General features: G+C 46.0%; 1 protein-coding gene and 1 long non-coding RNA gene across 9 annotated transcripts in view; both read left to right on the top strand.

Moving 5' to 3' along the window:
* The window catches only part of PTGFRN (prostaglandin F2 receptor inhibitor), a 102,156-nt gene that overhangs the window by 27,032 nt on the left and 49,284 nt on the right, over nt 1–25,840 (top strand). The window contains exon 1 of one of the 8 annotated variants that reach the window (XM_068692049.1): nt 9,921–10,115. The exons of 6 other annotated variants lie outside the window; for them this stretch is intronic. In XM_068692049.1, the coding sequence (XP_068548150.1) occupies nt 10,059–10,115 (57 nt within the window). In that variant the 5' untranslated portion in view covers nt 9,921–10,058. Of the gene's footprint in view, nt 1–9,920; nt 10,126–25,840 lie in introns of those variants that run through there. One more of the 8 variants, XM_068692034.1, reaches the window with a different exon arrangement.
* On the top strand, nt 2–7,586 carry LOC137861059 (uncharacterized). Its single transcript, XR_011099343.1, has 2 exons — nt 2–2,171; nt 2,276–7,586. It is a non-coding gene; the product is annotated as an uncharacterized lncRNA (long non-coding RNA).

Here is a 25,840-nt window from a genome sequence, read left to right as displayed (position 1 = left end):
ACCTCCCTTTCTGAAGTTTTTTTTTTTTTTTCTTTTTAAACACTCATTGTTTCTGAGAGCCCATGAGTTCAGCAGCAAATTGCAGTGATGTTTTAGGTTTGACTGCTTGCTCGTTCTGATTCAGACCCCGTGGATTCTCAGTTTTAGTAGCTAGAGTGGATTTCAGCAGATTTGCAGCTAGACGAGCTGAGCATCACTGGACTTGCCTTTCTGCAGCGGGCAGGCGGCTCAGCTGAGCCGGTGTTGCTCACATGGTGCACCACATTCTTTTAGGTGGCAGGCTCTTTTTTAGCATTGGCAACACTTAGAGAAAGAAGTCCAGACTCGTATGCCAGAGGTTGGCTCCAGAATTGGCTTGGTATTTTATTATCACATCAAAAGGCTATAGCCATGGATTTGTTGACTGCTGGATATAGGAATTTTGGAAGGAACGGCTGTCTGAGGCAGCACCAGAAAACCAGCTCTGTATGAAAGCAACGTGATGGGGAAAGTCTGTTCTTGCTCAATATGGCTGTTTTTCAAATCTTTTTGAGAATGAACATTGTTGCTTACAATCTACAAGTGGATGCAGGATTTTATAGAGCCTTGATGCCTGAATGGCTTGCAGTCATGTACAGTCATGCAGCTGTTGAGATGTAAGCAGGGGTAACAAGGGATCACAGAAGAGATGTCCACATGCAAACCTTGTAAAACACTTTTCTGGAGGAAAAAAAAATGTAAATACTTAGTAAGGGTGAATGAAAAGCCAGTAAGCAAACATGCAAATGAGAGTGGGAAGAGGAGTTTTACCATTTGGAAGTAAACTCCTCCATCCAGGGATTTCATCTGTGCTACTCCTACTGGCCCATTTCAGTAGGAGCAAGTCTTCTAGCTGCCAATCAACCATTTTCTTTTTGATAATTATTCATATTGCTGTAGAAACGGAAATTATCTCTATTTTCTCACTTCCCAGTTGAAAACTGTAATTGCAGCTGCTCCCTCCCCCTTGTTTTGGAAGTTTTACATGCAGAGAGTCATCAGCCAGGCTTGCCTTAAATCAAATCTTCCCATGCAGCCTGGATGCTAATCTAGCAAGCACAACAGCTGCCTATTCTCAGCAAGGAGAAAAGCAACACATTTCTTCAGCCACTGGCTAGGGAATTCCTGCTCAAAGAAGAGGGCTACGCCTTGTCTGGAGCCTTTATAAAGTTATATGAGGCAGTTTCCTGAGGGCTTTCACAGTTACTGCTAATCATCTTAAACTGAAACAGGGCTTCCAAAAACGGCATGTAAATCCCCGTAACACACCTTCAATTTCCGTCTCCACGGCTACCCAGCTGCCCTGATCCTCTGTGACAGGATCTGGAAACTCTGTGATGCTTCCTTTTGCACTACTTCTACCCAAAAACCTCTCCAGGGGCAGATGTCCTGCTCGCTCTTGGCTCCTCGCTCACAGGAGACATCATCTCTGCCATGTGGTGGGTGACAAGCCACAGGGGAAGCCCATGGGACATGTGATTGGCAGGGGACACAGGGGTCTCTGCTCTCCCTCCAGCAGAGGGGTGATGATTTCTGCAGGGGTATAAGAGAAGAGCCGGAGCCCCCCACACAGGCCTGCCCTGCCTGGCTGTGCTCACTCATCTGCCCAAAGGCTGGATCTGAAGGTTTCTTCAACACCATGTTAATAGCATTTATTCATGCTGCTTTTACTGAACCTTCTCATTCTGCTCTAAGACGTGCAGCTTGCGAATAGCAGCTACTCCCCAGCCAGGGAAGCTGATTTGGGGGGACATGGTATATGCAGCCTTATTGGACATTTTCCAGTGACTTTATATGCAGACACTGCCTTCTCACTGAGAGCCAAATTCTGCCCTCTTCTGAAGTCTCTTGGGCCTAAATTAGTGAGATTTTTATATATCATGACTTGAATCTCAATGTGTTTCCTTGCTTGCCATCCCTGCGGTCACAGGGTAGGCAAGGAGAATTTGTGCTGCAGTTTACCTTGCGATAAGTGAGCTTTTTTGGTTGTCCTGGTGAACCACGTGATCAGCATGCATGTTCCTCGTGTTGCCAAAGCAGGAGCACTTTCTGCAAGGGACCATTTTCAAGGGTGCAGGATTTGCAGAGGCACGGATGTATGGAGCAGCGTTCCAGCAGCACGCAGGATCCCCCATCTGAACATCTGTGGTGAGGTGCATCTTCTCGGGGTAGCTGGCACTTGAGGTTCCTCCCCGAATATTACCCAAAACTCACAGAAGGAGTGCTGGATGCGCTAACGAACCTTTTGTGCTTGCAGATGCCCCCAAAGCGCTGCAGGGTCAAGAGCACGAAGCCAGACAAGAATCAACGAGGCCTTATGCAGGCACTCATGAATAACGAGCCAGCTAGTGGATTTGCAGATGGACTATAACAGCTTGTTATCTGATGTCTCCTGGGCTCAAACACTGAGACATCTGCAGTTTTTGACCTGTTTTTTCCTTCTGCTGGCTCAGTACCTAGTTAGCTGGTCATCCAACGTGGAACCAAAACAGAGGGAAGAAGACAGCAAATAGCAGTGAGCAGGAGATGCCAAAAGGACTGGAAATACAATAAGAACACAGGTTGCTTTGCTCTCCTATAGCTTTTTGTGCACAAAGCTTTCTAAGTTTGTTTCTGGAATTCTGTTGAAAGCAGAAGTTTCAGCTTGCCAATTGTCACTGAACTTTTATGTTGGTTTTATTCTGCATGTATTTTGCATCTCTAATCACTTCACTCGGCACTGTGAGTTAAAAATGAACCTGAAAACCAGACGTTGGGATTTCACTGGCTTTCCCTGTTTATTAATACAAAGCTCTCTTCATCTCATCTCCACCCGCCCCACCCCAGGGTGGGAAGAGCCCCCAGAACACCCTGCTGGGTCATTCTGTGGGCTGTCCTCTGATCCTTGGGGCACAGCAACTGTGCCAGCTAATAGCGTGCCTCTTCCCTGCTTCCAGGCTCTCATTGCTACAGAGTGTGCCCAGATTGTCAGAAGGGGTCATGCTCATCAGCCCCAGCCTAATCTCCTAATTAACTCCCGCTAATGTAAGTGCACTCAGGAAGATTCTTTTAGCCACTCTGCTCAAGAAATTAGAAGTCCTCTCTTGACGAGATAGCGTTTCTTGCTTCGTGGCTCGGTGTAGTGACAACGCTGTCTTGCTGCATGAGAAGGATTTGCCTCATCCTGTGGTGTTCATTTCTCATCCCTGGATTATAGATTATTTAAAATCAACTCAGGATAATAGGTGACAGCTCAGTGTATGTTATCTGCAGCATTTCAGCCTTGCATAGGCGGAGGCCTCCTGGCTTCCTGCTTCTGTAATTTCTGTTCCTCAGAAATGTAAAGAAGTACAGACTGGGGTATGCACCTTGTAGTGATATGTGAGGCTCTGGGACATCCCTGAGAAACGTGCTTTCGCAGCTTCTGATTTAATTTGCCACATTGCATGGATGTCCTGCTCATTGTAGGCAAGGTTAGAAAAGGATTTAAGCCTGTTTCTGATGTGGAAAAAGAGTAGTCCCACAGGTAGTAACACAAAAAAGAGCTAAGCTCAGGCTGACCCCAGGAAAAAAAGCAAAGCAAGCTCCCAAAATGGAGCATAACTGAACTGCATCGAGAGAGAGAATCTGGAGCAGGATGAGAATTGTACCTGCTTGCCTTACAAGCAGAGACTCTCCCTGCCTTCCCAACTTCAATTTTGCCTCGGAGGATCCATACGAAAACAAACAAACGCCAACTGAAATGCTTCTATTGTTTTCTGTCTCTGTTTGTAATGAAAGCTGTTCCTTTAAAACAGAGCAATATCCTCCCCTATGATTTTTGCAGTCACAACACAGAAATGGAGAAAACCTGAAAGCACAATTGACTCCTTTTGATTTTTCCTAGACATGCCAGTGGGAAAGAGAACAAAAATCATGCCAAGTAAATCTAGATTTTTAACTGTCACCAATGATCAACAGAAAACAACCAAATGTTTATTCTGGTTTTATAGTTTGTGTTTAAGCTGATCAGCAGATCTTCAATTTGATATTCAGTCATCATTACATAAAAATATCTTTTAGATCATTTCTTTATTAATTGATCACTTCTACAGAGTTTAGGCAGCAAGTTTTTGGGTGATAATTTAGTCACATACTTCCTTGGCACGCAGATTCTCTTCACAAATTCTTTGTTTGGTGATGCTCAGCTTGGTACTGGAGATCAAATCCCCTTTGTGCTGAACTTGACAAGAAAATGTCCAATAGTGTGAGCAGGGTGTTGATTTTATCTCTGCTGTATGTGCCATGGCAGGAGCTGCCATAACATCTAATGCCAAACCCTTAACACCCATATACTGCTCTGGAAGTACAGCTCCTCGTATCGGGTACCAAGCAGTCACAATTCTGAGCAAAAAGCAAGGGAGGGGCTGCAGCCCTGCTACTGGAGATGTAAAAGAGAGGCATCAAGGAGAAAGATGTCTCGTTTATTGCCTAGCAGGTTGGATTACTCTTCTGTGTGTGGTTTGCTTGTGTGGCACCAGTGACATGGGTGTGCAAGCTGCAGCCACTCACAGGTCTCTGCAACCTGCCTGCTTCCTGGTTATTATCTTCCTCCTAGACCATCGTAAACATTTCTGCAGGCAAGCATCTAAGGTCATGCTGCTAAATCTGTATGCGTGCACCGAAATATCATGATACATGTCTTTCTCCTCATGTGTTTAATGCTGAAAAATTCCATCAAATTCAACAAGAGCTCAGCATGTAATATAAAGCAGCTGTTTATGAGTGCTCAAGTACAGAATTAAGAACCAAATGTCAGGCAGCCAGATTTGAAAAATGTAGTCAGCCTGTAACTGATGTGCCCTGCTGAAAGGAGTCTGGTCTAAAAATGCTCACGAAGTGTGATAGTTTATGATGTAAAGGAACCTGTAGCTAGCAGTGTGTGCTTCCTACTTGTTCTGGGTTTCATTATGCCTTCCTGCCTCACAGAACAGCTGTAACATTAAACCCATTGAAATTTGTAAAGTGCTTAGAGATCCGCTGAAGGGAGGCAGGAGGGAAGTAAAAGGTACTCAATTTTCATTGCTATTTTATCAGGCAAGATAGTTTCCAGAATGTCTTCATAATAAATAAGAATAAATAGCTGCAAACGTAGAATCTATCCTGCGCTCGCTAATAGGTGAATAAGGAGAAGGCGAGTGCAGATTTGAAGATTTGAATTCATATTTCATACCTTTCTTGGGACCGTGGCTTGAAGCACCATGGTGCACTTCACTTCTGCTAACATTTGAATAACAGTGGCAAACAGTTTGTTTGACCATTTTCTCCTGTAAAATTTCAACTAGATTTTCAAATAAATCATTCACCAATATTTTTTCCTCATGACTTGGTTACCTCAATAGCCATCTGAACAATATTCATCAAATAAATTACCCACTTTTTTTTTCCGTCAATCTGCAAATAATTTATTCACAAATACTTTTTACAGAAGGCAGCCAGCTCTAGCCAGGACAAATCAAGGTAATTTCCTGCCCTTTTGATCAAATGCCAGTAGGACTTTATCTTGGACAGCTCAATAGAGACAGGTTTTAATGCATAATACATAATGGGTAAGCTGAGTTTTTCACAGTTCTTTGTGAGCTCTCTGCTGTTGCCCATATTTCTGTTCAGCTACCGAGAGAGGAATGACAGGGGGCATGTATTTTATATCCAGGTACGTTTGGAAGCATTTCACCAAACCGACTGTGCATCTTAGAGGCTGTCGGGCTCATGCCAGCTACAGCTGTGCTGGGGCAGCCCCTTGGCTGGTTAGTAGGGCAAGGCGAGGTTGAACAGGAGCTGAGGATGAGTATTGTGCCCGCTCCAAAATCCAAAGTGAACCTCAAAGCAGAAGGAAATCGAGACTTTGGCCAGCACACTGGGATAATGTCCCTAGCTCTTGAGAAAAGGATCTTTAATGAGTACCCACGGCACCAGACAGCACATCTAGGTGTAGGTGTCTGCAGGACAGCTTTGCGCTGTGGTTCCCTTTGCCCAGGGCAGTTTGGGAGCTGCTGACGGTCTCCTTCCTGCCCTTAGTGTCTGCCCTGTTGCTGACAGAGCAGTTGAGCATGGACTTACCTGTCTGCCTAGCCCTCTCTTTGTTGTGGAGAGCTTATGGCTGCCGCACACCAGCAGCAAGGGCCCTCACTTACAGCAGGCAGTGGCACCAAAAGATCATTCTGCTGCTTAGGGTTCGCAGCCAGCGATCAGCAATCATGTTGTTGAATATAACCCTTCAATGGTGATCCTTCTCCGAGAGACTGCTGGCTAATCTAGTTACCCCAGAATGAGAGGTGCCTTCAGCCAATGCATTATGCAGCAATCTAGGTATGAAGAAATGCAGGCAAACATTTCTGCAGTGTCATCAAGAAATGAAATAGATGTGGTATCTACGCAACGACAACAATGCCAAATGCTGAAAGTCAAACTGGATGCCTTCCTAAGAAACAAACAACTGACCACATATTTACCCTGCACGTCATAAATAAACATGGAGAAAGCACAAAAACAGAGGAAGATATTTGTCTTGACTTTATACTCAGACAAAGCTTTTAACTCGGTCTGGCTCCTGTAGCTGAACTATACAAAATGGAATTGGCAAGGGGAAAAAATGACATAATCACATACATGTAACAATCCATTGAAAGTAGGACACGCAACAAAAAAAAAGAAGAAAACAGGCTTCGAAGGAGAAGGTAGACTAACTCAGTGGTCAGCTTCAGCCCTGTTCTTTTTGGCATCTATGCTGGTGACTTATCAGCCTCAGAGAAATGGTTTTAAAATCGAATGAGGGATCTCAAACATCTGCTTAAATTGTCACAGCATTTCAAAACATTGTTTAACACAGCCTGCTGCAAGGCCACGGCGTGAGAAAGGAAGAACATCAGTAATGAACGGCTGTCTTGGAAAACAATGCAAAAAGAGACTTGAGGATTCAGCATGGGTGATGGACTCCACAAGCTGTTTGTGTAGGGTTGCCAGTTAATGGTGTAATTCAGTTTTCATGTATGTGGGAAGGGGAAAACCAAATAATGATAAAGAAATAGTTTTTCCTCCGTGTGCAGCATGTGTACAGACCACTATGATATTGTATCCAGGGTGGGTGCCTGCATGTCAACAAGCACGTAGAAATGTGGGAGAATCCAAAAGATGCTGCAGGGGCTGGGAAGTGAATCCTATAATGCGAGGCGTCGGCGAAAACAATCCATTCTGTTTAGCAGTGAGCAGTGATAGGAGCACTGTGTATAGTTACTTATCCATGAAAATGGGTTGTGAGTGCAGGTTTGTAGACAAAAGCATAACAAGTTCTGATGTTTCGAAGTCAAAGTCGGACAAATTCAACCTTGAAAGAAGCAATTTTCTAGCAGCAAGAGTAATGAGACGTTGGAGTAAATTAGCGGATGGAACAAGGCACTCTCCATTCCTTGGAGCCTTTAAGACAAGATGTGTTTTCTTTCAAATAAAACTGCCTTGATCCAGCTGCTGGGAAAAAATTCATGGCTTGTGTACACATGTCAGATTAAGGAGTTACGGTGGCCCCTCCTATCTGGGAGTCTGACCGTGTATATGGGAAGGAAATTGGTTCCTACTAAATGTGAAGTAAAAGGGCGAGGTGCCACTTGTTGGGAATACCACACACCACAACTCTAGGATCATAGGGGTTTATGTTTTCTTTTCACCAGTACAATTCCAGGGCCAAGTCATAGTGAAGTAGACACCTGCACCTGGCAGCTACAGTAAATGCAATAGGGCCTTCCAAATTGGACAGTCAGAAGGCAAAGCTTTCCAGGGGTACAAAGAAAATCCTCAAGACCATCTCTTGGAGACAGCTACTGCTGCAACCAATCACTAATTCAGGTCCGAGCTCGCTGATCCTCACCCAGCAGCAGAACACAGGAAACACGAAGCACAGAGCAAACAGAGTGGGGCTCCTGCAGAGCCAGTGGATTGTGCATGCAGTGAACTTTGCATCCGTGACTACATCCATATGTACCTGCTAGGATTGCTGCTGCGAGGCTTAAGGGGTACAAGGGGACATGTTTTCAGGACTAGAGTTTGGTGAAGGATCAGTAGTTTAACCAGCATGATGGAAGTAGGCTGGTAAGGGGGAGAGAGCTAATCAGTTTTCTGAATTTGACGTTAAGAAACATGTTTTGGTATACAGAAGAGATGCTTTTCAGTGAAGGAAAAGAATTTCAGAAAAAATGTATTTGAGTGCTGGCCAGAGGAGGAGGTAGAACAGAATGATCACAAACAGGTGGCAAGAACAAACGGGCATAGAGGGTATTGTAAACACAAAAAAGTCCTGTTTTGTTTGGGCAGCCGCTGCTCAGTCATGTTTGTGGCTGCAGCCTCACTTGCAATTTAGAAGACAGGATAACTTCAGCATGGCTGAGACCAAGTGTCCCCCAGGCACCTCGCAGCTGCAGCTCTGCAAAGGTATCTCACTTGTACCAGAGCTCAGGTAATTGCAGTTGGAGCATAAAAGTTCTCACCGAGCCTCACCAGGAGGCTCCTGTCTCATTCCTATCAGGCAACACCCTCCCTCCTGTGAAGCATTACGGAATTAATGGCAAAGTCCAACCCCAAATCCCATCTGGTAATCATTCCCAGGCGCGAACACAGCGCGCACTTCCTGCTGGTGGGAGCAAACAACCTCACCCAACCCAAGGCGTGCTGCAGGCCGAGGTGTGCTGGGGACACCGGAATAAAGCCCACGCCAGCCATTTGCTGCTGGAGGAGCTGCTCAAAACCGTGTACGGGCTCTGGAGGCTCCCTGCACAGCAACTGTAATGCAGGCCTGGCTCTGCCAAAACACAGCAAAACAGGTGGCCTGAAGGGAGCCTGGGAAGACAAGAGCAGGACACACACATGGAGGGTGATGATTTTGCAGCTAATAACCATCCTGGCTTGTATCAGGAGTAGTGTAACCAACAAGACCAGGGAGGTGATTGTCCTCCTGTACTCAGCTCTGGTGAGGCCGCACCTCGAGTGCTGTGTTCAGTTTTGGGCCCCTCACTACAAGAAGGACATCGAGGCCCCGGAGTGTGTCCAGAGAAGGGCTACGAAGGTGGTGAAGGGCCAGGAACACAAGTCCTTTGAGGAGCGGCTGAGGGCACTGGGGTTGTTTGGTCTGGAGGAGGCTCAGGGGAGACCTTATTGCTCTCTACAGCTACCTTCTTGCAGATAACTAGTGAGAGGACTAGAGGAAATGGCCTCAAGTTGTGCCAGGGGAGGTTCAGGTTGGAAATGAGGAGACATTTCTTCTCAGAAAGAGCAGTCAGGCGTTCGGACGGGTTGCCCAGAGAGGTGGTGGAGTCACTATCCCTGGGGGTGCTCAAGGAGAGGCTGGACGTGGTGCTTAGGGACATGGGTTAGCAGATGATGTTGGTGGCAGGGGATGGCTGGACCAGGTGACCTTGGAGAGCTTTTCCAGTCTTATTGACCCTGTTTCTACAACATGGCAAGGAGACTGAAACTCCCCAAGTTTCCTGAGCCTTTTGCTTTCACGGGCCATCAGGAACTCAACCCCCCCGGCCAAACCCACACGGGCAGGCGGGGGGCTGCGGTGCTGCGGCAGGGGCACGGCGGGGTGCCCAGGGGCGGGCAGGGGGCACCTCCTGCCCTGCCCACACCTCTCGCGGTGCAGGCAGCGGCACTGCCTAAGGGGACGGGGCTGGGGCGGGCTGGGCGCCATGTCGGGCCGGCCAGGCCCAGCGGCCGGGGGTGGGGGGGCGGCGGCTCTGCCGGGCCCCGCGTGCTCGGAGGCCGGGCGGCGGCGGCCGGGCCGGGCCGGGCGGGAGGCTCCGGCTCCGCCCCGCTCGGGGCTCCGGGGGCCGTCCCCGCTCCGCCGCCCCCCCGCTACCTGCGGGCAGGGGCGGGCGCTGGGGAAAGTTTGTCTCCGTGGTTGGCTGCGCGGCGCGGCGCGGCCGGTTCGGGGCGGGCGGGCGGCTCCGTGCTGCTCGGCGGGGCAGCGGGCGGCGAGCCGGGAGCGCTGCCGCCGGTCCCCGGGCCAGGGAGGCGAGCAGGAGGCGTGCGGCATGGGGCAGCGCGGGGTCAGGGCGCCCTGCCTCCCCCTCCTCCTCCTCCTCCTCATGCTGCTGCTCGGTGAGCGCGGGGGGCCGCAGGTAGCGGGGGAGGGCAGGGCCCGCGGACCCTCTGCGCTGGGGCCGTGCCCCAAACTTTGGGGTGGGGGCTCCCCGGGGACCCCCCTGGGGCGGGGGGGGGGGGGCGGGACCCGCTGGTGCAGGTGCTGGGCGCTGGCTCCTTCCCGCGGAGTGGGCGATGGCTGGCTGGTTGGTTGGTTGGTGGCTTTTTTATGATTTTTTTTTTTAATTCATCGTTTTAACATTTTGGGGTCCCGCTGAGTTGGGGCGGGCAGGGGAGGTGGGAGCCGGGCTCCCCAGGTCCGGGGGCAAGGAGCGGGGTGCCCCCCCCCCCCCCGCCCGGCACCGCCTGCCTTCAGACAAAACGCTGCCCGCCCGCCTGGGCTGCGCTCCGGCTTGGGACACGGCAGCGACCCTGAAGCCTCGTCCCAACTCTGCAGAGCGGGCAGCCGGGCCTCCCAAATCTGGGCTCCCCCCCCCGGCTGGGTCCCGGGGCGGCCAGGCTGGGCGAGAGGTGCCCGCTCTGCTTCCCCCGGCTTGCAGCCTCGTTTCTCTTCGGCACCGTGCCGGCTGGGGAAGCGGCGGAGAACCGCCGAGGACACCTTTTAGCCTCTTTGGTTAGGAAACGGAGAGGGAATCACAATTTTTTCGAGAGAGTGGTTTAGTAGGACAAGCGGAAAAGCAGGACTCTTGGATAAAGTGCTCGGGATCACGCAGCGAAAAGTAAATGTATTAAGGGTGGTGTGCAACAGGGAAGTTTTTCTTTGTTTTTCCTCCTTAATTCCAGACAAAATAATTCCCATAACTTAAAACGTGCATGCACAGATATCGATCCACCATTTGCAACGTGGTTTGTCTGTATGGTCTGTCCTTTTTTTAATTACAGTCGTGCTGTTAAAATTGAAAGTGCTTTTGTGTGCAGGAAAAAAATACCCTGAACTTTTCGGAATGACTTGTCTGGTGTGTTGCGGTGTGACCGTCTCCTGATACAATTTGTCGCTTCTCTGAGCTATTCCAAATGTTGCAAGGAGGCTGTGTGAGAGGCTGGGGAGGTGCTGCTCCTCTCACTCGGGGTGGGAAAAGTGTGCTTCTGCAAACGTGTGTTTTCCAGGAGCTCTTTAATAGAGGAGACGGGCTGTTGTTTCTTTCTTTTAATTAATGTGCTGCAAGTGTTGATGAATTTCCGTATAACCAAGGTGGAGGGAAGGAGTTGAAGCATGAAAAAGTTCATCCCTTGCGTGTACTTAGGCTTGATTGTTTCGTTCAGATCTTTACGGAATAACCCAGCAAATGGCTGAAGTATCTGGCCGTGACAAATAGGAATGTTTTCTCATCCTTTCTCCTGGATCCAGTACCATTGTTGTTATCTGTTAGTGCCAGTGTTGGTAAGGAGATGGTGGATCCTGAATTAAAGGCTTGATCTAGTCTGTCTGCTTCCCTCTGGTGTGGTTAGATTTTGAGGAGAGAGGGCAGCACGAGGGAGTTTTGCACTGCCATTCCCTCTTTTATGTGTGATTTCATTCTGCAGTCAGCCTGCCTAATCAACCTGTGAAACACTGTGGAAACCAAAACATCCTTCCTAGGACAACACTTTAAAAAAAACCCAAACCCACAGGTATCTAGTGGTTACTAGGCCTCAGACTGTAGCGTCTGAGAGTGAGCCTTGCAGCCTCTGGGTTTTATTTTTTTTCCTGTTCTTGTTTGAGATTTAAGGTAAGGTTTTCAGTGTAACTGATCAAAAGCTCGTTTTTGTGTACGTGCTGTGGGACAGGAGGAGAGCAGGCGCTCACTAGATCCTGAGGGAATACCACTGATGCTGGGTTTCCCAGGGGTGACCTTTTTCTTACTGTCACTTAGACCTGGGTGACACACGCTGTCTGCTGTGATGGCAGCCAGTGCCAGCATGCCAGATCCCCAGAAGCCTTGTGTGCACATAAATATGTTATTTCCTACAACTTGCACCTGGAATTCTTCAGTGTTTGTTTTTCTTTTCCTCAGGAGCTACAGCAGCAAGTCATTTGAATCAAGCTTTAGCTCAGGCTCTGTGTTAGAAAGCTTTTGGCAATTAGTGTAAGTTATTGCGATCATGAACTTAAAGGAAAAGCACGCTTTAATCTTTTCCTGGGTTTGCACCTAAAGCAAAAGCATGAGAAAATGGGTGAGCCATAAGGTTTAGGGCGGGGAAGTGGTGCATGGACGAGCGCCCACGCACCTTTCAAGGTGTGTTGCAGGGAATTTGCTTCCTTTCCCTGCTGGTGTCTGCTCACCTGCTGGCAAGCTCAGCGCTGGTGGCCTTTGCTCTCCTTCTGCTGGAAGGAGGTGGACTCGTGCCCATGCTACTACTCAGAGGAGGAGCAGGCGGTGAGGCCTGCATACCTCTGCTGTAGCTTTAGCGGTGGTTAAAAAGCACATGCTGAAGGCTGGAGCTGGGTTGGTGGGGCACTGGAAGGCAGGTGTTGTTTCTGAGGAGGAAGCATTTCCCATGTGTTTTTGCCATGCTGATGTATTTTCTTAGAGTGTAGGCTGTGGGAGTCCGTGGAAATCAGAGGAAAAGCAGTACAGCAAGTGTTTTTACCCTTGCACCCTGTGCTCCTTCAGGTCAGCAGATGATAGCTTAGTCACCTCTTTCTGGCTCTTGTGCATCTTTTGAGGTCCAGAACTACTTTTCAGTAGCACAGGTGCTTTTTCTGAAAATTCTTCATCCCTGTTTTCCAGATTTCTCAATTGCTACATTTCAACACTACAACAGCTTGCGCTCTTTAGGTAGCCTCTGTTGTATTTGGCTCTAATCCCTGAATCGAAGTGTAAGTCTGCCTGAACAAGATTTGAACTAAGCAGTAGGGGTCACTTAAAAATGCAGCCACATGCTCAATTAGAGGGGATTGTAGGTTTAAAAAAAATAAAATAAAATACATATATGTAGATAAATCCACCTCTATATACAAACAAACATTTGGGGACATCTGAGATTTCAGCTTTCATGTTTGATAAACTGATGGGTTTTATGTGGTGGTGGTGTGTTTTTGTTTTTTTTTTTTTCCTAGTTGCCACAGTCCTTTTCAAACACCTGCAAAACTGATCTGTGTGTCTTCTTAATGAAGAGAAAGTTGCATATCTAAGTGAGATACTTTTCGAAACTAAATGTTACAATTGTCTCTTTTAGATGCCTTTCACTGATACATTTTTGTGTGAAGTCCTGTGTTTTAGGAGGAAGAGTAATGGACACCTTATCTGAAGGTGTGAAGCCTTCCTGATATGTATAGAAATTAATCACTGGAAAGTTAAATTGTAAAGGACTTGAGGAAAACATTGCTAATATCAATTGGGTCAAAGTAAGGGTTATGTTGGTGTCTGTCAAGGTCTCTGAGTTTTGATGGAAGGACATTAGATGAAGTATGAAGTGAGGGTGTCTGTTATAACATGAAAAAGGTATTTTTCTTTGCATTTTGCTTGACTTTTCCTGGAGATGTTTACCTACAAGGCCTAGCAGTCCTGCTTTTTCAGATCTGCAGTAGTAAATAATGAAGCCTGATGTGTAAGACACCTGTAATGTTTGTTATGGATACTCATGTTTCACTCTGTGCCCAAGAATAATAACTCAGGCTGAGGGAGTTGGCGTTGTTCAGCGTGGAGAAGAGAAGTCTCTGGGGAGACCTTACAGTGGCCTGCCAGTACCTCAAGGGGGCCTGCAGGAAAGCTGGGGAGGGACTCCCTGTCAGGGGGTGTGGTGACAGGACAAGGGGGAATGGCTTTAATGAAAACAACTAGATTTAGATTAGATTTTTGGAAGAAATTCTTTAGTGTGAGGGAGGTGAGGCCCTGTCCCAGGCTGCCCAGAGAAGCTGTGGGTGCCCCATCCCTGGAGGTGCTCAAGGCCAGGCTGGATGGGGCTTTGGGCAGCCTGGGCTGGCAGGAGGTGTCCCTGCCCATGGCAGCAGGACAGAAACTAGATGGTCCTTAAGATCCCTTCCAACCCAAACCATTCTGTGATTCTACGAGTAAGTCATTTCCTGCATAACCCTCGTTCCTAACCCAAAGAAGGTGTACACCAAAACTGAATTAAAGAAGAAAGGGAGAGACTGTCACATAAGCAGGCCCTTATGTCTGGGTGTTGATATTTCTTGCCTTAAAGAAGGAATGAGTTTGTTTCAAGATATCGAGTTCTCCAATTGTCCATTTTTTTTTGTAAGTTGATTGTTAAGAAAATCTCAAATTGTAGCTTCCAAGCTACAATTTTCTTCCAAGGCTTGAATACCCGCTGAGAAGTGCTCTAAAATAATGAGATGAAAGTTTAAAACATCTTATGCATTAGGTTTTATAGGTGGCAAAGGTATAAAGATAGATAATCTGTTTCAAAAAAATTGTGTTTGAGATAGGATGATCTGAAAAATAGCTTTTCAGATGCCAAAAGCCGTGAATCTTATCTTTCTAGATCATCAGCATATCTAAAACAGGATTCAAGAGCTTAACATGAACTTACAGAACTTAGCTCGAAATACTGAGATACTGCTTTTTGTATCAGAATCTGGCTTATTTGTAGACATGAGGGCTTTCAGATTTGAAAAACAGCTGATTTCATCTAACTGAAGTCCGAGACAGAAAAAGGGATGGTCTGTTTTTTTCCTCTGTAGTTGGAAGAGGTTTCAGAACTGGGTTACCACTGGAAACGGTCACAAACTTTAGCTACGGCGTTACGGCTAGGCTTATGAGTGAGATTAGAAGGTAGGACCAGTGCTGCTAAATATCTTGACTGAGTCTTCTAATGTTATAAAGCTGTATGGGAATGCTAGGAAATGTGAATTGATGTAATTGTCCTGGGGACTGCTTGAAACTTGTGCAAGTGTTGCAGTAGGTGCTTTTCATTACGCTGTTGGGTGAGGCACATTGGAGGGAAAGCCTTATGTGACTGGGTCTCAAGGAACAGCCCTGAGAACGATGTGTTGGTGGTTTGTTTTTTTTTTTTTGTATGCAGCGATGGCAAAATTGTGCTGCAGAAATATGAAGAAGAGCTGAAGCAAGCTGAAACAGCGAGCTGCTGATAATCTCTACGGCCAGATGGCATTTGCATGGATGCTGTAAAGGAACTGAACTGTTAGCCGAGCTATGGGAAGAATAAGTCAGTAAATAAGAGACCAAGTTGTGAGCAGTGTTTTACTCCTTTAAAAAAGGATTTGAGGATGGTTTTTGGAATTAATTGACTTGTGAACTTCAGGAATGAGAACTAATTAAAGACTGGAGCTCACAGGCAAGCTGTCACAGCTGCTGATAGACAGGGCTGCCAGCAATGCCTGTAGTACGTCTGCTTGCTACTTTTTGTTACGAGGGCCATCTCTTAAATTGTTTATTACTCTGCATGGCTTCATGCATTCAAGCTGAAATTTTTAGGGTTGGGTGTATACCCCACGTTGGCTTTTTTTTTTTCTCCCCCTGAAAAACAAACAAACAAAAAAGCTCAAATGTTTCCAAGCATTACACTTTGGGAGTGGGGAAGGCAGGAAGAAGCAGCTTTGTTATTATTATTATTATTATTTTTTCCCACATGTTCTGGCCAATTCCCCCTCCTCAGTCTCGAGCAAATAATAATATTGCAGCTGCTAAGCTGAGAACTTGTAGCACCTCAGTGCTTTAGAGCAAGGGCTGGAAATTTGGCTGGAGTTAACTTTGCACCAAGAATGTGGCTTTTGCTGTTCTTATGAAAAATGTCCAAATTTGGCCACATTATAAGGCTTGGAAAAGTATCCGTTTCTAAAGGCTCGTTAGGGAATTAGTCTCAGGTCCCTCGAGGAAGCACTCTGTCATTTTTTTTTTTTTGAGGTGTCAGAGGATCACAGCTGGAATTGGGGGCAGGGAAGTGGAAGCTGCCTTTTTATTCCGGTTTCAGAGTTCTGTAAATGTGTTGTGAAGGTTTTTTTTTTTTTTTTTTTTTTTATTTTTTTTTGTCTCCTTCTGCGAAATTGGCCAGTATTGGAACAACGTGCTGCTGGTCTGTGTGGATCACTGATCATATCTGCTTGTGAGAGCCTGCTGCTTACGGCAGACACAGTATATATCATCTTTCTTATATGTGGCCTTAAAAAAAGAAATCAATGTAAACTTTATGTGTGGTTTTCAACTTCTGTTCTCTGGCTTCAGTTCTTCTCTCAGGCTTTTTCCCAGGTGTCCCCCTTTGTCCTTTACTTCATGCTAGCTGTAAACCAGTTCCTGCTGCTGCTATAGTTTCTCTCGAAAAAGTAAAGAACTTATAGTACTCTTCCTGTTTAATAGGCTTGATCCGTCTGGGCTTGCCTCTCTGCCGACTTTCCTAAAGATGTGGTTCAGCTATGCTGCTTAATGCTTGCTTCATGATTGTGATTTGCATGCTTTCATGCTTTTTGGGTCACTCTTTTCTTGCCATATCAGTATCTATTAAAAAGAGGTTGGTGGAGCCATTGCTGGGGTCGGGATGGTTAGCAAGAGTCTGCTTCTGACAAAAGCTAGCTCTGCTTAGGTTTGTCAGCCTTAAGAAGAATAATTGCCAATGTAAAGGACTTTGTTTCCGTGCGTGTTCCACTGTTAGCTCCAACTGCAGAGATTTAGCGTCGTGTTTCAGTCTTTGATGCAATGTGGCTGTGGGGAATCTTTGAGCGGGCTGTAACAGCATTGTTCTCCTACACGCATTAAAATGATTGTTGCAAGAGAGGCATCCGCAGGGACCTCTGCCAGCTTCTTATTGATGTGTTCGGTTTCATCTATTGACACACTACCCTTCATTATTACACAGTGAATCCTGTGGCAGTGGAATTTGCTATTAAATCTGCCCTGCAAAAGAGAATTGGCAGTAGCTGCTTTAAAAGCAGCGTGACCCCTGTGTTTGCAAAGAATAGCTTCTAAATATGAAACAGATGCTGAACTAACACAGGATGCTTCCTAAATTTTCAGGGTACCAAACATAATCGTTGAGAGAAAAAGTCAGAATTGACACAATGGGTGAATAAATCATTAGGTTCCAGTACTTTTTTTTTCTTTTTTTTTTTTTTCCCCACAGTAATGTATGTTTAATCAGTACATGCATTTTTTTGCTCTTGAACATAGTGAGTAATACTGAGGTAGAAAATAGGCAATTACTTGTTATTGGAAACTGTTGGAATACACGGTGAGGTGTTGGTCTTCTGTGCTAGATGGTGGGAAAAGTGGTGGCATCTTCCCTTGTCTTTTACCATAGCCACTACCTATTTTGTGCATTCAGAGCACTGCCCATAAGATGCACCCAGAAGTTACAGCCTCCACCTTTTCCCAAAAGAAGTGGCATGCTCTTCAGAAGCCCAGTGGCATCCTGTAGTTCGGGAGATGCTGTCAGTGGATGAAGTTTGTGCCTATGTAAAGAGCCTGTGTGTTGTGTGTAGAGCGTGCTTGTTTATATTCATTTTGTATGGAGATCTAAATGAATGCAGAGTAATAAGCCTCTTGCATCAACCTCGTTTCCCTTTGATCTCACGGCTGGGTTCTAGGCAAGGCCTGCTGTGCCTTTTGGCTTAGAGAGCCTGAGTGCCTGGAGCAGGCTTCATCAGTGAGAAAACAAAAAGCGTGACAGCTTATCGCAGGCAAAATCACCCTGCGGTCCTCTGCAGCGGGGAGGTGGCAAGGTAAGCCTGGGTCCTGCATTTCTGTCACAAAGCAGGGTTGAACGGGCATTAAAGCTATTGACTGAGCTCTGTATTGATAGGCACCTGTCAATAGCTGCCAAGCTGCTGACAGCTCTGGGTTTGTTAGGTCATTCATTTAATAAAATAAAAAAAAAAAAAAGTAAATAACAGCAGTCACTTGGCACAGAACACAGAACTGTGTCTGCTGTTAGGAGTTGGAGTAAGGAAGGCTAGGAGAGAGTACTGGAGCAGCACATGCTCCAGAGAGAAAGGGCAGTGGGAGAATGGCTTGCTTAACATGAGTTAAAGGTGTGTCTGCTGCCTGAGGCAGTGCTGCTGGGGCAGTTATCCACAGAAAACAGCCTTGGTAGAAGTCAAAGAGTATCTCAAAGCTCTGCAAATAAATCTTGAAATACCCTAGCTTTCTGAGCAAAGTTTTCTGCTGACCGCTGGCAGGTAAATGGCATAGCTAATTTTCAGCTCCTGCAGAGTTTAAAACAAGGAGTGAAGTGGGATGGGTGCAGCGGGGCGTGTGGTGGCATCTGGACTGATTTTTGGTGTCCGCCTTTTGAGTCCAAAAGGGAGGCTTGAGGGGCAGGCTGCGGTGCTGCGAGCAGAGTCACTGGGTGGGGGTGTCCTTCCAAAGCAGCTGGACAAAGGGGACTTCTGAGGGTCCCCTTGTTCCCACTCATGGCCAGAGGGCACAGGGAGTGTGCCTGTCACAGAATTTGTCTTCCTGGTAAATCCATAGGGATCAACTAGATAAGCCAAAGCTACTTGGAAAGAAGCTATTAAGGGTCATTTAGAAGACATTTTTGCAACCTTTTTGGTGTGAGCTGGCAGTTTTTGCTTTGTATGCATTTAGAGAGATTGTTCTCCCTGCCTGAAGCCGTAGAGAGACGCTTTGTTTTTCATGCTAAGTCTGGTAACCTACAGACCGATGCAGGGCACTCTCCTGGACAAGGCATTTCCATAATTGGGCTTTGTAAGGTGGATCCTTACAAAGCATTAATGATTCCTATCTAGAACGAGAAACCAGTCCCTGTACAGGGCTTTCCTGGAACAACTATATGCCATCAGAGTAATTTGCTGGCTTCTCTCTCTCCTGTATTTTCTTCTTGCATCACACTTCTGGTATTGGTGCATTGGGGTGGGAACTCGCTTTGCATCTGTGTGCTTGGCCAAAGTCCAGCGTGAGTTCTGTGCTCGTACGAGTGACAATCTGGGGGCAGAGTTGCCTTGTTGCTGTAGGATCTCGCTTGCAGTCGAAAGCAGGACTTTGGTCAAGTGCCTGTCATAAGTAAACAGGCAGTCCTTGGGATTAAAGCCCCGCGACCGAGGTTTCCTCCTCAGAGGGAGCCTCTCACGTCAGACCTTCTGTACCTGGCGCCTGGCCTGAAATGCGCTCAGAGAAGCAGTTTGTGAGGGAAATGATCAGTAATCGAGTCACAGGGCGTGTGCTTTGAAGAAGAGCAGGTTGTGCGCGGGGGTGGGAACCTATCTGGAGGTTTTGGTAGGTGTAGGAGGCAGTGGCCCAAGCTGCAGGTTCTGTGAGCGGCATAGTGATGAAAAGCTTTGCTACCACTTCATGATTTTTTAATTTTATTTTATAATCTTGGTCTGATGGCTTAAGGTCTCTTTTGAGCTTGTTTGCATGGGAGGGGAGGTAAAGGGAAAAACAGCAGCTGAGGTACTTCAGTGTGGGAAGGGAACATGGGCTTCTAGAAGGTCTAGCAATGAGACCTGCTGGACCTCCTTTGGACCTTCACCTTAGGACTTGTGTGTGTTAAAAGCTGCTTGTAGGTTACTATTTCTTCCTACCTCCTTACTCAGGTGTCAGACTCTTATGTTGACAGGGATAATGTGGTGGACAACTTTAGGCTCGAAGCCTCGTGTTGATTGTCAGAGGACAAAGAAAACTACTATAGTACTCTGTGCCATGAATTAATGGTGGGGGACAACGAGTCTCAGGGAGTTTGGTAACATGAGGACAGCTTTCTGCTTTCACGTGTGTCGGTATGAACCTAGCCCAGTGGCTGCCCCGTGGTGGGCCTGTGTAAAATGGGGTTCTGGGTGAATGCATGTCTGCTGCCCTGAGTGACATGGTGGCAGGTCCTGGGTGACACGCTAGTCAGCAAATTTGCTCCCTCACCAGCTCGGTACCCAGTTTCTGATGCCAAACAGCCAGATGTGTTGGCTGACGCTTGCACACGGAGGCTGCTGAGGGGACATTTGCCCTGCTCTTGCCTGTTTTGTCTGAGTGGGCAAGAGAAGACCTTTGGCCTTCAAAGTTACTGAGTGCTTCTCATTGCTATTTAACATCACTGCTTCCCTCTGCACCTCTCTGTAAATGGTTGTTTTTATATGTGCTATAAATATGAAAGGCTCATAAATTGACAACTGTTTTGTGTACACATAGCCAAGGAGATTTTTTTAACTCATGGTAATTAATGCCCTACCTTTAAGACCTTCCTGGAGTCCCAGGTGCACGCCACCAGATTATGACAGAAAATGACCTGATGATTGCTCTGGTCTGTTCAGCAAGACCCCTAAATCCCTCACAAGCTGTTTCATCTACCATTTTTGTAGTAATTTAACATAAAATTTGCTCCTGAGTGTTAAATTTACCCTTATGCTACTTAAAAACAGAGGTCTGTAGTACTTTTTGAGAGGCCGCAGTGCGTATGGACAAGTCATGCTGAGCACAACCCAATTCCACTTTGTCTTTAATGTATTCAGTTGATTTACTTGCTTGTTTTGGACACTTTAAAGATGTACAAGATGGAGCAAATATGGCTACCTGTGCTTTTGTTCTGCATCCTTTGTTGCACCTTTTGGAGGTGCTGGTTCATACATTGGGCGTAGTTTGGATGGGTGGTGGGAGCTTGAAGCAGGAGCCTGAGAGCATCTCCTAGCTAGCGTGTCTGTGCAGAGGTTGTTCTCCTTTCTGTCCGAAAAGATGGCATGCCTGCTTTGTATTGGAATAGACAAAAGGCGGTGAATGCCCACTGAGAAACTCGAACAGAACTCATTTAGTGAGAGCTGTGCTTATCTGGCGGCACGTACTGCTGGCATTTTCAGGAGAATGGAATCTCTCTTGCCCTCTTTCAGAACATCTATTTCTGCACATGAAGTCATCTTTTGCCTGCCTTTTCTTTCCTCCATTCAAATCTATTATTTCTGCCTAAGCAGTCTTCTCGGCAGCATCAGAAGCATGAATGCCAGCGAGGATTTTGTCAGGTCATCTTGGGTACTTTGCTCTGCGGGAGGATCTCCATGGGTAGAAGCACTGGAGTGTGTACTTGTGGCAGGGACAGCCACGGGAGGCCGGGGGACTTTGCAGAGCCCGTTGATGGGGGATGATAGCAAATATGTAACTGTGCATGTGAAATTGTACGGAAGGTCCTCACTGTGTCCGTGTCAGAACGGGGACTGGTGTGCCATCCCTTCCAGCTCTACCAGCTAGCCTAATGAAGGGTTTCTAAAGAACATTGCCTTAGACTGCTGTGGTTACATAAATACTGCTACTAGATTATACAGTTACTCTGTGACTCGAAGTTATAATTCTGATTATGATTTCTGCCACACGCATGCTGAATTATGCATTGCATGGAAGCTGTCACAAGTTTCAAGTAATAATAAAACTGCAGTTTAAAACCAAGTAAGCTCTAAAAATGAAATAGTTGGATGAACACTCTTTGAATTTATGGTGATAGTCATTTGGAAGCTCTGGTGTCCATTTCTGGATTTTTTTCCCCCATGCTTAGCATATTTTAATTCTCAGTTTGCTCAGGTTTTTAATTTTTTATTTTTAGTATGTTGAGATAGAAGCTAATTGGAATCAATTAGTGTTTTCTTTCCTCTGTCCTCTCAGATTTCTGGCATTTAAGGAGGAAATGGGGACAAATATTTAACTGAGTGACATCCAGCCTTAGCAGCAGCTTGTGAAGTTAGGCTGAGGAAGCCTGTACTGTGCTTCTCCCCCTTTACATGCAGAAATTAAAGAGCATCAAGTAAAACTTTTCCTGCAGGAAGTTTCCCATAAATACAGCCCTGACCCATGGTATTAGCCTGTCTTTGATATCTGTAATGCCTGCACTTCGACAATATTCAGCAGTTGCATATTTCCACAGACATACATAAATGATGAAACTGCCCACAGTAACGATGCTGTTTTTGTTACTGGCTTCCAGTATTGGTGTTTAGGGTTGGAGCTTTCACCTCCGCTATTGTTTCAGGCTCTCTGCAGATGATTTAGAGCCTTGGCTTACAATAGATCTGTATTGGGTGGATTTCACTCCCAAGTTCAGGCTAAAACCTGTGTAAATGTGTCTTCCACATAGAAAATAGGGATCTGATTATAATCTCAGTTGAGTTCTGCTTACAAGATGATTTTTTTCAGTGATAATCAGTTGCCTGCCCATGCCTGTGACTTTTCCATAGCAGTCAACTATGTACAAACCCTTTCTTAAAGAGCTTATCAGCGAGGAATAAGAAGTGTTTTTGATGATTTACAGCACCATGCCCAAGAGCTTTCTTTTTTCCAGAGATTTTGTAATGTGAATAATGTGATGTGAGTACAGCTTTATTAGAATTGTAAACTCCCATAATGATCAGAAGGGAAGAATACATCTGCCAGGCGGATTAATGAAGATGGTTCTTTTCATCAGTACAGAGATTTTTTTTTTCAATAGGATCTCAGAGAATTCTGGGAGATCTTAGTGATTGTGCTAAGCAACTATAGATGATGGATAGGAAGTGAATTTCCTGCATTGACCTGCTAAAAGATGAAAGTACAGTAGTGTGAACAGGGCAGGCAGAAAATACAAATACCTTAAAGCTACCCAGGGAACATAATTACGAAAGTGTTAAACTGATTTTTTTTTTAAACATCTATTCTCTTCAGCAACGTGGGTCTCCTTTTATGATAAAAGCAGAGCGCTGCTTTTCAGCCTAGGGATGAACTGGACGTCTGGTTTGTACTTTCTGTTAAGACTTTGTAGCTGTCCTTTGTCCGAGGCTTGCTTATGCCTTGTGAAAGGGACAAAGATCTTGAAATGATCCGTGTTTTGTCTGAGGAAAGGCAAAAGCTGAACTAGTAGCATGCTTTGCACCCCACGTTTTGACTCTTGGTAGGGCTTAGGCTATAAAACTGCAAACAGTGGAAGCATTTGTGGGCTGCTCTTGCATTGCATTACGGCCGGCGCTCTTCTGCCTGGATTCTCTGAAACATCTTAATTTGATGTTGTGTGTTTTAACTGGCTGAAGCTCCTGGGAAATGCTCTTCAGATCGTTAATCTCTAAAAACCTGTTCTTATTTCTGAAAAATTTAGTGGGGAGGCAGGGAGTGAGGTGAGGCGGAAGTCGCGCGGTTAACTGGAGCTCTGGAAGTGCTGCTGTGCAGCTCTCCGCTAGCAGCAGGAGTGCCTGCTAGGAGCTTTGCTGGTTTCCTACAACAGTCATAATTCTGGCTGCTGCCTAATAACAAACAAAATTTGTTACAGGGTAGTGCTGTTAACATGATCTACGGCTGCCATGCCAGCGAGAAAGCTAAAAGCAGTTCATTTTGGGATGCTTTAAACTCAAGAGAGCAGGGTGTGGAAGTAGTACTTTGACACTTCAAAGTACAAATTATGAACAGCGTAGAAATTAAAAGAGAAATACTTTTGGTGTATTTACATACATGCCAGTCTTTGTTATGGTCTTTTTAAATTGTTGTCTTGTTGACACTAGACCTGGCAGAGCTGCAGAGCTGGGAGGAGGAGGATCCTTTGTTTCAAACCATAGGTTGAGAAGTCTGGCTGCATTAACACTTGGAAAGAGACACAGGATGTGTGAAGGCGTAACTCCTTTTCTTTTGCCCGCTGGGGCTTAGATGCAACACTTTGACTTTCTCAAGTGATGCTATCCTTTTGAACGCTATCATGAGGTATGAGAGCAAGGGGAATTTCCTGATATTGCACAGCATTCAAGTGCTTTTCTTGCTTATTCCTTTTTTGCTAATGTTTGTGAGAACAGGCAGATTGCTTGCAGCCTAAGTGACAAAAGAACACCTCTTGGGTATAGGTTGTACAGCTGCAGTTCACATTTCTGGCTTTCTTATGTATGGGTCAGTGTTCTGCGTTTGCATCCTGGAAGATATGTCAGTTCATATTGTCTTTGGTGCTAAGGCTGGGTGAACAGTTTGCCTTGACCTCACATGGCTTCCAGGACATGTTCTGAAAAAGGATCAGGACTTGCTCAGCCCATTGGACAGTGGTGCTTCACGATCCCATTTACTGGGCTTAATCAAAGGTACTTCTGGGGAATGTTAGCCCTCCCTGTGTCTTGAGTACAGCTCAGTTACCAGAATGCCACTGGGGAGCCAGAGGGGCAGGTCAGAGAGATGAACGTTAGCTGAAATCTTGAAGATGCTTAAAAGATGCTACTGAGAATCTTTTCTCACTGTTCAAAAGTGTGGGCTGCTAATTCTAGTGTTTGTGGACACGTCTGCAGCTTTCCCGATGAATTTTAACACCCTTCAATTTCTAAATGGGTGTTGTACTTTCCACTTTCTGTTTGTATGCTGCTCTATATTGTATGCTGTTAGACAGCTGCTGCGCTTGCACCAGACATCATTTCTTTTCAGTCAGTGTTAAAATTACTCCTTTGTGTTAATACAGTGGCTGGTGTAAGACTTCTGAGACTTCGACCGCAATGTGCTGCTGCTGATGCAATGGTAATTTGGAACTTGCAATGTTGTCTTTAGTTCTTATGCCCTATACATGTACTGGTTCAGGAGCCTGAAAATGTCTGGCATGCTCTCTGTTGGGGTGAAGCATGGCTGTGGAGTCTTTTGTGCTGCTGTAAAAGGCACTCTGGGTCATACCTGTTCTTCCCAGTGCAGCAAATGTGAGGATGCCCAGGGTGAGAGCAATCTGCTGTTTGTTGCCGTGTAAGCTAATTATAAGTGTTAGTTAGTTACTGAATAATTTCAGGACATCCAAGTTTCACCCAAATATTAAGAGCTACTTAATTTGTATGTAGGTTGTCTTATGAGGTAGTGTAACCCTGGAACAGCTCTGCAAGGAGACTGGAGCAGAAAAGAAACAAGCGGTTTCCCTCTGGGCTTCTCTCAAAAACTGTATTTTCTTCCTCCTGCTGCTTTAACATTGTGCTGGTTCTCTGCCCTTTCTCTCCCGTGTCATGCCCCAAAGGGTTCCCTCTCTTTTCATTTTCAGACTTACTTGAAAACGCTGTGTTTGTTCTTTGTTTCTTTTTCTTGCCTTTCTTCTCACTCCTGGGCACAGTGGAACCACCAGCCTGGCTGTCACTGAGAAGCAAGCAGTGGAAAAAGGCACTTCCACCAATCCTCCAGCCTCCAGAAGCTGGAGAGAGAGAAGGGTGACCACAAATGTCCATTTAGCCTCGTATCTTGCTTCTGACAGCAGCCAAGACTGGATGCTTAGGGAAGAGTGAGCACATCCTCCCCATTACCATCCTCTCATGACCATCTCTAGCTTGGAGACCTTCTAAGTTAGAGGTGGTATCCTCACATTTAGCCTCGGATTTTTCCTCCAAAAGTCTGCTGACTCACAGGCATTGCATTTGACCTCTTGAGGTTTCATTTTCTGAAGTGTGCTGGGTGAGGGTGCATATCAGCTGCTCTTTGTGTGTTAACTTTCCTCTTCTCTTTTATCACCTGTGATGTTGACCTTTCCTGTATGCAGCACAGCAGCGACAGCAGCAAAGTAAATACTTGTGAGATAAATTTCTTAATACGCTTCCTGTTATTCCCACTTTTAAGATGTGTATTTAGGCATGCTTATCTGAAAATTAGTGGCTCGTGGCTGAATGCCAACTGCTAAGACTTGCAGAAACACTATTTTGTAATGCAGTCTTTCATGATGTGGCTGCATGTGGATTTTCTCAAATGTCTCATGGTATAAAATTGTCCCTAAGCTTAAACGTGTGTGACATTCTGTAGTGGTATGTGCTACTGTGTATACAAGGGAGGCTATTCAGCATTGATTGCAGAGGAGAGTAGATACTACGGCAAATGCTGCAAATTAGTCGAAGAAATAGCAGTGAAAACTCTCTGGCCTATAATCTAAA

The sequence above is a fragment of the Anas acuta genome, chromosome 1 (genome assembly GCF_963932015.1).
Source record: "Anas acuta chromosome 1, bAnaAcu1.1, whole genome shotgun sequence".
Taxonomy (NCBI): Eukaryota; Metazoa; Chordata; class Aves; order Anseriformes; family Anatidae; genus Anas; species Anas acuta.
This window is presented reverse-complemented; position numbering and strand designations above follow the sequence as displayed.